At 57.5% G+C, this 12733-nt stretch overlaps 1 protein-coding gene across 2 annotated transcripts in view; it reads right to left on the bottom strand.

The window, feature by feature from the left end:
• Positions 1-848: 848 nt before the first annotated feature.
• H6PD (hexose-6-phosphate dehydrogenase/glucose 1-dehydrogenase) overlaps positions 849-12733 on the bottom strand; it is a 35742-nt gene continuing 23857 nt past the window's right edge. For both annotated transcript variants that reach the window (XM_060141523.1, XM_060141522.1), the window contains exons 4-5: positions 6069-6338; positions 849-4064 (exon numbers count right to left, since the gene is read on the bottom strand). In XM_060141523.1, coding sequence (XP_059997506.1) covers positions 2704-4064; positions 6069-6338 — 1631 coding nt within the window. In that variant the 3' untranslated portion in view covers positions 849-2703. The remainder of the gene's footprint in view (positions 4065-6068; positions 6339-12733) is intronic.

The following is a 12733-nucleotide window of genomic DNA, read 5'->3' on the forward strand; positions in this document are numbered from 1 at the left end:
AGGCTCAGGCTCGCAGTGACTCACTATTATTCAGAAATGGTCTTGCAGTAACACTCAGGTATGTGGAGGTCCCCTTCTTTCTCGCAGAGGAAGTTCCTAAAGAACGACGGCGGGGGCGGGGGGCGTGGGGAGTAGGGCTGGGGGCGTTGCTCAGAGCTAAGGGGCCCGGGAAGCGCAGGAACCTGCGCGGAGGGGAAACGCCCCCGCGCTCCAGACAGCAGGGATGGTGCGAGGGCGCCCCCACGTGGCCAGAGGCGGCACTCGGGCGACAACCACGTGTCCGCTCCTGCAGGCCGGCCCACCAGGTGCATCAAAGCTAAAGTCCGGGAAGATCCCACATGCCGCGGAGCGGCTGGGCCCGTGAGCCATGGCCGCTGAGCCTGCGCGTCCAGAGCCTGTGCTCCACAACGGGAGAGGCCACAACAGTGAGAGGCCCGCGTACCGCAAGCAAAAAAAAAAAAAAAAAAATGTTGACTCTTCAGAAAGGTAGGAGACTTCCTGACCCCGGCACTGTGCTCTTTTTGGCCAAGGTGAGCTCTCTTGGCCTAAAGAGAGATGTCCTGTCTGGACCAGGTAGTTGGAGACCAGGGGAAGCCAAATATCAACAGGTGCAGGGCCCCCTGCCAGCGCCCACCTCACAGGCACACATCTCAAATCACAGCAAGAACTCTTTTAAATCCTTGAAGAAGTGTAAATTGCCTTGAATAAAGTATAAACAATCAAATGTAGAGAAACAGATTTCATGATGCTCCTCCTCACCCAGGAAAGCCCTTGTTGTGACCTTGACACTTTGCATCTGCCTGATCAGATGTATCTGCCTGATACAAAATGTGACTATAAGATGGGGAAACAGTTACACCGAAACACCTGTCTTATCCTTTATTGACATATCTTGGGGACATGGCTATGTGGGAAATTGAAATAAAAATTAAATGTGTCCTGAGAGGGCTTCCCTGGTGCTGCAGTGGTTAAGAATCCACCTGCCAATGCAGGGGACACGGGTTCGAGCCCTGGTCCAGGAAGATCCCACATGCCGCGGAGCAACGAAGCCCGTGTGCCACAACTACTGAGCCTGTGCTCTAGAGCCTGTGAGCCACAACTACTGAGCCCACGTGCTGCAACTACTGAAGCCCGTGCGCCCAGAGCCCCTGCTCCGCAAGAAGAGAAGCCAGTGCACCACAACGAAGAGTAGTCCCCATTCACCCCAACTAGAGAAAGCCCGAGCAGCAATGAAGACCCAACGCAGCCAAAAAAAAAAAAAAAAAAAAAGAAGTGTCCTGAGAAGCTTGATTTTTAAAAAAGAATTTTGGAGACGCCCCTGCCTTGGGGGTTTCAGAAAAACAGGTATTACTGACCCATGGCTTCTCAGGAGCGGACTACCCACCTGCTCTTAACGAGAAGCTTGTTGGTGTCCCCCAGATCTTCAGCAACGCGTTAGTGGTGAGGTGAGCGCTGGCAGGAGGAACCGGCAGACAGGAGGCCGACGCCGCCACGAGGTAGTATGAGAAGGGCAGGCGGCAGCCGCCCTCGGCGCTGACCATCAGTCAAGTCCCTGAGACGGTCGTTGGCAGCCAGTGCGGACATGAGCTGCAGGGCCCCACCAGGGAGGCCTGGCTCAGCCTGGTCAGATCAGAGCACCCGGATGGTCGCGATCACCTGATGTCACAGCTCTCCCCCCAAATGAGATGTCACCGTCAGAGAAAGATTTAACTGGATCTTCCCAGGTAAAACAAGAAGGGACACCGAGAGTGGAAACACTCACTGGGAAGTCCCCTGAGACACAAAGGACCCTCCTAAACGTGGGATCCCTGGAATGGCCTGATCGTCTATCTCCAGTGTGTTTCACGCAGAGTTGGCTGGGGACAGGAGCGCAAGCGTGGGGGCAGTGGTCTTCCCCGACAGAGCTGGGGAACCAGAGCCTCCTGCCATCAGAGAAATCCATCTACTGAGAAAAGGAGCTGCAAACCAGTCACACGATTTCTGGATCCATTTTAACACCTTGTTTGTCACCGTGTTACTGTCATCATCATCTGTCCATAAATGGGGCGTCTGAGGGACAGCAAAGAAACAGAGAGGGGGTGGGAAGATCTCCATGGTCGGGACTGAAAAGAAAGAGACCCGAGATGCAGAGCAGGTGGAGGTGGCCCCGGAGGAGACAGGACAGCAGCTGAGTCAGAGGCTCACGAGGAAGGGGATGGAGCAGAGGTGAGGGCTCCCGGCAGCCTGCTGTGGGGGGGGGCACAGGGCCACTGGCGCCTGGGCTCCTGCTCTCTACTGTCCACGTTCTGCTTTTCCACCAGAGCTGGTCGAAGGGGCCCGGCCCGCAGGAAACCCCCATTAACCTCGGCCCACCACATTCCTGCTCACGCGGGGAGCTTTCAGACCGTCCTATTTTGCGCTGGTTGGTGTTCACATGTAGCTGCTGCAGGTCTTTTCTTAAGGTGGACATTTCTCTCCTGACTTGGATTTGAAGTTTCTCAAGGGCAGAGGTTCCATTTCTTCCTTGTTCCGGTGTGTACCCACCACCACTAGGCAGGGACGGTCACGGGGGCTGGGGAAGGCCTTTGTCCTTCGTCTCCGGGAGCCTGACCACGAGGCATCAGATTCCAGACAGCAGGGCACGCGGGCTGGGGCAGGACTGAGAGGGCGGAGAGAGGGCGGGTGAAGGAAGGCGCGGGGGTGAGCGGAGGGCAGAGGCAACCGTCACCCCAGAAACGCGTCATAGTCCATGTACCACACCAGCTGCCCAGAGTCAGGCAGGACGCCCGAGATGGGCCACTTCCGGGGCTCGCGGCCCACGCGGCTCACCAGCATGGCGATCTCGCGCTTCATCCGGCCCATGACCAGCACCGCCACCTTGTGGGCGCGGTTGATGACGGGCAGGCTGAGGCTCATGCGCCGGTGCGGGCTGGAGGGGCTCGTGGTCAGTACCACCAGCTGCTTGCCATCCAGGCCGACGGGGGACTGAGGGAAGAGGGAGGCCGTGTGCCCGTCGGTGCCCATGCCCAGCAGCACCAGGTCGAAGCTGCTGTTGGTCACCAGGGTGCAGATCTCCTCAGCATAGGCCTGGGCGCCCTGGTCCTCCTCGGCGCAGAGCCGCTGGCGCCGGTGCACGGGCATGGGGTGGACGTTGTAGTAGGGGACACGCACGTGCTGCAGCAGGTGAGCCTGCAGGCCCTGGAAGTTGGACTCAGGGTCCCAGAGCGGGACGCAGCGCTCGTCCACCAGCCATAGGTGTGTGTGGGCCCAGGGGAAGCCATAGTGCCCCATGGCCAGCTGCTGGAACAGGGCCACGGGGCTCGAGCCACCTGAGAGTGCCAGGTGGAACTTGCCAAAGCGCTTCACAGCCTGCACAGCTGCAGCCTCGATGTCGCCGGCCAGCCTGGCGATCAGCTCCTCCGGCCAGGCCGATATCAGCGGGCTGTCTCGGTACTTGGCCCTGAGAACCTGGAAGTCGCTGGGCATCGGAGCGGAATCCGGCCCCACCAGCTGCTCCAGTGGTGGCTGGGAGAAGGACAAGTGGCTGCCACTGAACTCAAAGTCCAACAGGTGTCCATTCTCTGCTCCTCCTGGGTAGAGGCGTGGGACCTCGTGGGCCAGGCTGTCCAGCAAGGGCGTCCAGAAGACCCAGGAAGCCAGCAAGTTCTCCATGGTGATGAAGGAGTCCTTCCGGCGGTGGAAGATATGAGAGATGAGGATGGAGTAGGCGTCCTGCTCCCTCACAGGGCTGTAGGCATAGTAATCAGACAGAGGGCGGCCAAAGAGGCGAAGCCCAGGCTGGCCCTCCACTTCCTTCCAGCTGGCGGAGGGCAGGGAGGGCCTGAACAGGTTCCTGCTGACCAGCACGGCTGGGCTGCCCAGCTCACCATGGCCAATGTAGAAGATGATCTGCTGAGGAAGGCAGTGGCTCTGGGCCGGGACCCAGCGCTTCTCGCTCTGGGCACAGTACGCCTGGTCCTTGAACAAGATCCGAACGTAGCCCACTCTCTCATCCAAGGCTTTGCCAGACATCAGGATGAAAGGGACACCCTCCCAGCGAAGGTTGTCTATGTGCACGAGGACGCCTGGGGTGACAGGGGACAGTGGAGGTGATGTGCACGGGGATGCCTGGGGCGACAGGGGACAGTGGAGGTGATGTGCACGAGGACGCCTGGGGTGACGGGGGACAGTGGAGGTGATGTGCACGAGGACGCCTGGGGTGACAGGGGACAGTGGAGGTGATGTGCACGGGGATGCCTGGGGCGACGGGGGGCAGTGGAGGTGATGTGCACGAGAACGCCTGGGGTGACAGGGGGCAGTGGAGGTGATGTGCACGGGGACGCCTGGGGTGACAGGGACAGTGGAGGTGATGTGTACGAGGACGCCTGGGGTAACGGGGGATGGTGGAGGTGATGTGCACGAGGACGCCTGGGGTGACAGGGACAGTGGAGGTGATGTGCACGAGGACACCTGGGGTGACAGGGGACAGTGGAGGTGATGTGCACGAGGACGCCTGGGGTGACGGGGGGCAGTGGAGGTGATGTGCACGAGGACGCCTGGGGTGATGGGGGGCAGTGGAGGTGATGTGCACGAGGACACCTGGGGTGACGGACAGTGGAGGTGATGTGCACGAGGACACCTGGGGTGACAGGGACAGTGGAGGTGATGTGCACGGGGATGCCTGGGGTGACAGGGACAGTGGAGGTGATGTGTACGAGGACACCTGGGGTGACAGGGGACAGTGGAGGTGATGTGCACGGGGATGCCTGGGGCGACGGGGGACAGTGGAGGTGATGTGCACGAGGACGCCTGGGGTGACAGGGGGCAGTGGAGGTGATGTGCACGGGGATGCCTGGGGTGACGGGGGGCAGTGGAGGTGATGTGCACGAGGACGCCTGGGGTGACGGGGGGCAGTGGAGGTGATGCTCCAGCATAAGAACCAGGTCCTCTCGGCCCACCTGCCTTCCTCTCCTCTCCTTCCTGCCAGCAAGCCTTCCCCTCTGCGAGCCCTCCCCTGGGCACCCCTGGCCTCGCTGGCCTCACCCCCATCTTTCACCTCTTCTGTGACCATCTCTGCCCAGTCGGTGCTGAAAAGCAGCCTCTGGGGCCACCTCGGACACCCAGCTCCCTGAGGCACCTCTCAGAGTCATCGTCCCCAAGCAAAGGGGAACTGGACTGAGAGGCTGCAACCCAGAGGCTCTGAGAGGAGTCTCAAGGAGGGTGGGCAAGGCAGCAGCGATCCTGACTGAGGGGCTGTGGGTTCCTAGGGACACGGACTTCCTTCCTGTTTGCAGAGCACGCAGGACGCGCTGAGGCCGTCACATACAGGGAGAAGGGGAGGGTGGACAGGGCTCTCAGCCACAGGCCAGTGGGGAACTGCTGTGCAGGTGAGGAGACCTGCAGCGGGGACCACGGCGGTAAGAGCCGGACGCCGAGTGCCCTCCAGACTCAAGTTCCCACGTACTATCTCTGCGTGACCCTGGGCAAGTTTTGGCAACTTGCCTGAGCCTCATGGTTCCTCACCTCTAGCGGGGCGTGATGATCACACCTGCCTGACGCGTCTGTACACGTGAGGATTAAATGAGATAATGCACATAAAGTCCAGCACGTGGTCAGTGCCCGACAGGCAGCTGCTGCTCTGGCTGTGGCGGCTGCTACCCCAGAAAGCTCTGAGCCTGTGGAAGCGTCCAGAGGACGGCCCCGCTGGGCACCTGCCCACTGGGAGTGCCCCTGGCTGCAGCGGGCAGGCCTGCAGCCTCTCTGGGGGCTGATGTAAGCTCCACAAGGGCAAAGCGAGGTCTGAGCCCAGACTGGCGAGCCCCGGCGGGATCCGAGGACGTGGACTGAATGGAGACCGCCACCGAGGTGTCCTCCGCCCAGAGGGAGCCAGCAGGTGACCCGCGGCTCTGAGCTGGCGGGAGGTCAGAGAGGCAGGGGTACTTCTTACTCGCCACTGAGCACCCTTGTGAAAACCCCACTTCAAGTCCCTTCCAACCCAACCTGAAGGGCGTCCGGGTTGGGAGCAGTGCTTCCGTCTGGGGGATAGGGGTGGGGGCGGCCCGCAGCCCGTGCCCAGCCCCGGAGCCCACCTGCAAAGGTCGGCGTCAGGCTGTGGAAGCTGTCTGGCTTCTGCAGCTCTCTGCGCACCTGCCCGCGGTAAGCCTGGTACTGGCCCACGACAGCACTGCCCCTCTGCAGGCCCCGCAGGGCCCGGAAGGCCTGGAGCTTGTGCTCCAGCACCGCCGCCGAGCTGCTGAGGTTGAGGGGCAGCTCCATGGCCACCAGCATAAGGATCTCGGTCAGGTGGTTCTGCAAGACGTCACCGATGACGCCGTACTCCTCGTAGAAGCTGGTGCGACCTGTGCGGGAGGAGGGCGAAGGTCGTAAGCAGCTCCCCGACGAGCGCCAGGAGCCCCACCTGTGCTTCGGGTCCCCAGTGCGGAGAGTGGGCCACAGGGCAGCACAGGGGGAGGAAGGAGCGCGGCGTCTCTGAGCCACCTCCCTTCAACGAGAACCGTTCCGCCAGGAGGTGTCAGGCCCCTTGGGCGTCTCCGGGCACCTGCCTGGGGAAGGCTCTGGTCCCCGCTGAGGCCAGACTGCATGCGCGGATCCTGGGCCCTGGCCATCAGGTCTGGCCCTGGGCGGCCTGCTAGCACGTGACCCTGACGAGTTACCTGACTTCTGAGTCTCTGCTCTGCATGCTGCCATCAAATGGGGCTCACTGCCACCCCCTACCACGCGCATGAGTCGCCGGGCAACAGACAGGTCCTTGCCGGCAGCTCACAGTGAGTGGGAGGGAGGGAGGGAGGGAGGGAAGATGGGAGGGAGAAAAGCCAACAAAGACGTTACAGACAGAGCTCGTGACAGAGGGGAACGGGCGGGCCCCTCTGAGACCTGCAAGAAGCTGGGGAGAACATTCCGGATGGAGGGGAGCTTCGAGAGGAAAAGCCTTGAGGCAGGAACAAGCTCGGCCGCCAGGCGCCCAGAAGGAGGTGAGCGGGAGAGAGCAGGCAGGAGGGCAGGGCTCGGAGCACCTGGAGACGAGGCTGGACTTGTTTCTAAGCTCAGGGGAAGCCACTGGAGGGTCGGAAGCAGCACACAACAAGCTCTTCCGTACATTCACGGACGCCCGGCCTGCTGCGGGGAGAGTGGCTACAGAAAGAGGAGACCGAGGAGGAGGCTGTGCGGTTGCCCAGCGGGAGACGGTGGGGCCTGGGCTAAAGCGGCATCGAAAGGGCAGCTGGACGGAGCGGACGATCCTTTCTGGGGTCAGAACTGACTGGGCCCGCTGACCGATGCGGGGAAGCACGAGCAAGGGAGGACCAGAGACAACTCCTAGGACTCGGGCCTGAGCAAAGACGGGCAGCGGCGGCATCTACTGAGATGAGGAGACTAGGAGAGGGATGGTCTGGTAGAGGGGAAACCAGGAGCTCGTTTTAAGCTTTAGACATAAAGGTGGAGATGGCAAGTTGCCCGGTGGACAGTTACTGAGAGGCTAAAAGAGGGTGACACACAGAACACTGATCACAGAGCCCGGCAGTGACAACACTGACGCCTGCTGTGCCTGGGACAGTGCGGAGACGCTAGGCACCCGCCCCCCGGTCACACCCACGCGATCCTGCACGGCGGGTACCACGACTGTCCCCGTCACACCCATGAGATCCTGCACGGCGGGTACCACGACTTTCCCCGTCACACCCACGAGATCCTGGAGGGTACCACGACTGTCCCCGTCACACCCAAGAGATCCTGCACAGTGGGTACCGTGACTGTCCCCGTCACACCCACGAGATCCTGCGCAGAGGGTACCACGACTGTCCCCGTCACACCCACGAGATCCTGCACAGTGGGTACCGTGACTGTCCCCGTCACACCCACGAGATCCTGGAGGGTACCACGACTGTCCCCATCACACCCAAGAGATCCTGCGCAGAGGGTACCATGACTGTCCTGGCTCTACGTGAGAGGAAAGAATCAGAGGCCCAGGGCTAGGACAAGCAGAGTCAGGAGCTGGTTAACCACACACGTTACTCTCCCTCCTCCAGACCTTGGCATGAACTCTGATTATCAGTGTCTCAAGTACATACAACGCGGTGGTCTAAAGGCTTAGGGTTCAAATGCACAGCAGCTCAGACGACATGTTCACCTTCAGCTGACTTGCCAAAATCTGGGCCAATCACAGCCTTACGTACAGAAAAGGTACCACCACAGTAGGAAGAGCAGTCTTTACCCGGCGTTCACGGGCGCCACCTGTAAGATGGGACCCACTCTTCCTTCGGGTCTCAGCTTCTAGGAGACTTTTACCGACCTCCGGGCCTCCCCTCCTGGGGGTCCTGTCTTTGGCCAGTTCACCTGACTAACTGGGTGCCTGTTTATCTGTCTTCCCTGGAACCCTTGAAGCTCTGTCAGAGTAGGACTGCATCTGTCTGCTCCCTGCTGCATCCGAGCACCAGATGCGCGGCTGCAGTCACATCGCAGAACACTGTACGGCCGAGAAAGCGAACACACACGCGTCGTCAGGAATCCACCTCAAAGGCACAGTGCCGAGGAAAGAAACCTGACTGCTTTGCTAAAAATTAACTATGACATAAAATGACCAGAATAAACAGAATTTCAATCAATGGAAAATACAAGGGGAAATCAGAAATCCCATAGGTGGGTTTTATGGATTAGGAACAGCTGGAAATAAAGTCAGTTATTAGAAGACAGGTCTGGAGAGATTATGGTGAATGCAGGTTAAAGGGACAGAAAGACTCAACTCTCACACACACACAGTGTGACGGCTCTTCGAAATGAAACGGCACGTTGTTTAGGGAACCGGACACATATAGGAACAATAAAGAGAAGCAAGGGGAAAGTCCACCTGGAACTTGGAACGCAAAGGACAGGGACTGGGGGAGGGACACAAGGTTGGCAGGTACCCTGGCATTCGTCACACACAGTTCTGCGTATCTTCCCTAGATTGTGTAAGCATTCTTTTTTATCTGGTCAATATTTAATTCAAACAAACAAAAAGAAGTGGCTCCCGGTTCAGACCTGCCCGGCCCACCTGCCCTGACCCAGCTCGCCATCTCTCTCGAGCCAGCTGGACGGGGAGCAGGGACCACCTGCCCTGAGTTCAGCCCCACAGGCCGGGCCTGGTGGCGGCGCCAGCGCTGCAGGGCAGGAAGTGAGGCCCACAGCCGGCTCGTGGGAAGGTGCCCTCGTCCTCCGGGGTGGAGCGTGAGGCTGCAGCTCTGGCCGAGGAGGCAGAACCCCAGACGCACAGGACAACCAGCCCGGCGTGCCCGCCGCTGAGAAGCCATGGCTGAGCTCCCAGCCCCGGCGCGGTCTGGTCTCCAAAGTTCGCACACTATCACTGAGAAGACATCAGGAAAAAGACAGTAACGATAATATTGATAATAACAGATGTATATCAGTCCATTTACCCCGCACAGTAACAACAGATAAAGGGGTCCTACTGCTACCCCCATTTTAAACTGTAAGGAAACTGAGGTTCAGAGAAGTCAGGTAACTGGCCCAAGGTCACACAGCTGGTAGAAGGGGGTAAACATGAGATCTGCACCCAGGCAGCTGGCCCCAGAGCCTGCAGTTCTTCGTGCTGTCACAGCCCCCCTGTAGCCACCCAGCACTCCCATCTGAACAGCCTCCTGTGTGGAGCTGAGCCGCGCGAGCTCCAGCGGCTTTCGGAAGTGGAGCGCGATGGGCAGCAAGCCGAGCTGGGCCTTGGAGGGATGGGTCTAGGTCAGAGGTCAGGGACCCCAGCACCTAGCAGGCCAGGAAAGGTGTGAGAAGGACAAGGTAGGGCTGTGTCCCTCAGCTGCAGTCAGGCGGGGGGTACCTCACAGGTATGTGGGCCCACGGTGACCAAATCTTGCAATTTTTAGAGAACATGAAAATCTGGATCATTAAGTATAGTCTCACTTGCACAAATAATTCCGATTTTTTAAGCCGTTGTGTGTCTCAAAGAAATACATGTGTGGGCTGACTCTGCCCCTGGACCATGTCCTAGTTGGGGGGAGAAGCATGAGCCGCAGATCAGAGGCCCCGACACGCGGGTCCGACAGTGAGGGTGAGCCTGGTCTGGCAGAAGCGGCCAGGTTGTGACTCGGAATAGCAGATACCAAGAGCAGATGGAAAGGGCTTTGGAAACTAGACGGAGGGCTTTGAGGAGCTATTAAAAGTTCTTGACCTCACCAGTCAAACAGTTACTGTAGCAATTCCACTCCTCGGTGCACACCCAAGAGAAATGAAAACATATGTCCACGGAAAAACTTGTACATGAATGTTCAGAGCAGCGTTATTCACAATAGCCAAGGGCTTCCCTGGTGGCGCAGTGGTTAAGAATCCGCCTGCCAATGCAGGGGACACGGGTTGGAGCCCCGGCCCGGGAAGATCCCACATGCCACAGAGCAACTAAGCCCATGCGCCACAACTACTGAGCCTGCGCTCTAGAGCCCGCGAGCCACAACTACTGAAGCCCGCATGCCTACAGCCCGTGCTCCGCAACAAGAGAAGCCACTGCAGTGAGAAGCCTGCTCACCGCAACGAAAAGTAGCCCCTGCTCGCCGCAACTAGAGAAACCCCGCGCGCAGCAACGAAGACCCAACGCAGCCATAAATAAATAAATAAATAAAAATAAAGTTCCCTTCACAATAGCCAAAAAGTAGAAACAACCCAAATGTCCACCAACTGATAAACGGATAAGATGTGGTACATCCATCCACATGACAATGTTATTCAGCAAGAAAAAGAAATGAAGCACTGACACAGAGAACCTTGAAAACATTACGCTTAGTGAGAGAAGCCAGACACAGAAAGTCACATACTGTACGTTCTATTTACATGAAATGTCCAGAATAGGCAAATCCACAGAGACAGAGAGTAAGTTCACAGTTGCCAGGGGCTGGGGGCAGGGGGAAATCAGAGGTACGGAGCTTCTTTTGCGGGGTGATGAAAATGTTCTAAAATTGATCGTGGTGACGGATGCCCAGCTCTGTGAATACACCGAAACCCACTGAATTGTAAACTTTAAATAAGTGAACTGTATGATATGTGGGTTGTATATCAATAAAACTTTTTAAAAAACGGTGTGAAGAGTAGGGAAGTGGACCCCTGAAGGAGGCGCTGTGGGAAGATTAAGCCATCTCTGATTGGCAAGATGAACAGAGAGGGGACTGGTGGAAACGAAATCAACGGGGCAGCTTTTGCTGCAATCAAAGGAAGTAACAGGGGCCAGAGCAAACAGTGAAACACAGAGACATTATTCAGTGCGTGAGTGAAGACCGCACGGTCACGGGCTGGATCCATGAAAGGCAGTGCAGGAGTCGTGATCTGGAGTCTCTGGAACCAGGCTGCTCGGGTTCGAGGACCCACTCTGCCACCTTTCAGCCCTGTGACCCCGGGCGAGTGGCTCCACGTCACATATGAAAGAGGACTGGTCACAGTACCTGCCTTGTAGGGCTGCTGTGAGGATTAATGGGGCTTGGAACAGTGCCTGGCACACAGGGAACACTAATGAACATTGGCCAGCGTTATTATTACAGGGGCTGTGAGAGAAAGGTTACCAGCTGGGCAACTCAGAGAACGCTCACCATTTGAAAATAAGGAAGTTAGAAAAAGCAGACGGTATCTCATGAGAAAAATGCAATGATGGTTTAAGTTCTAAATCTGCTGGGTCTGACGTGGTGACACACACCCGGTGAAAATATCTCAAGGGCAGCTGGAGGTATGATACTAGGGCTTGGGAAGGCAATGAATGCTGGAGATAGACTAAATCTCATCACATCAAAGATGCCAATGATGGTGAAAGCATCATTATTTTGTCACCACTAAGAAACAGGCTGCCAATTCAACGATATCACCCCATCAATGGTAAACCCAGCTTTAGAGAGGTTCAAATATGTAAAAATGTGTGTCTTAGAATCAATGAAATACAGGAGATTAAAGAGTGTAAAGAGGATAATTAAAGCTTTGAGAACAGATGAATGCTTTATGGAGAGAATACAGCAGAGTCCTAAAAAGCCCTGTCATCTGCTTACTAGTCATTAGTTCAGCAAATCCCTAAATGGCCCCCTTCCTATTTTTATCCTCTCTCACTCCTGGGGAGAACGCATTCATAGGTTTACTACCCACTGTGTAAAAGAGAGCTTCCTTCATTCCTTAATCTCAAGCTTCGGGATGGGGTGAAGGTGCGCCTGTGTTTAGCACGGCCCATACGTTTGTGGACTTTGATCCCTTCCTGCTTAGCTGTACTTCCAGTTAACGTGGAGTGATGAGGCCCAGCGCTCGCACCTCATGGCGGAGGGGGCAGGCAGGGAGAGGAAGGTAGGGGCTGGTCCTCCTGACGGCACCCAACAATGTGATTTCTTCTGGTTACCACCAGTTACCGTGGACTGATTTTTCCTGAAAATGATCCATAATGACTCCTAGCATCCTTCCTAGGTTGAAAGCTGAGGGGTAAAAACCCATCAATACGTGAACAAGGACAGAATAAAGCATGACCAGGTGGGACGACAGGAACAAAGACCCCTATGAACTTGGCTCCCAAACTGTTGAAACCCAGAGCTCATCCAAGTCACAGGATCACAAGCACAGGAGACCCGTCACTTTGCCCCTTGGTCGTGCTGCCCTCCGAAACCTCACGGGGCGGCACCCCACGTGAGGCAGAAGCAGCTGTGTCCCACACGCCTGAGAAGAGCTGCTGCAAACCTACCAAACGGGCAGGAACAGGGGAGACGGGGGCGCCCGATGC

This window comes from Lagenorhynchus albirostris, chromosome 2 (assembly GCF_949774975.1).
Source record: "Lagenorhynchus albirostris chromosome 2, mLagAlb1.1, whole genome shotgun sequence".
NCBI lineage: Eukaryota > Metazoa > Chordata > Mammalia > Artiodactyla > Delphinidae > Lagenorhynchus > Lagenorhynchus albirostris.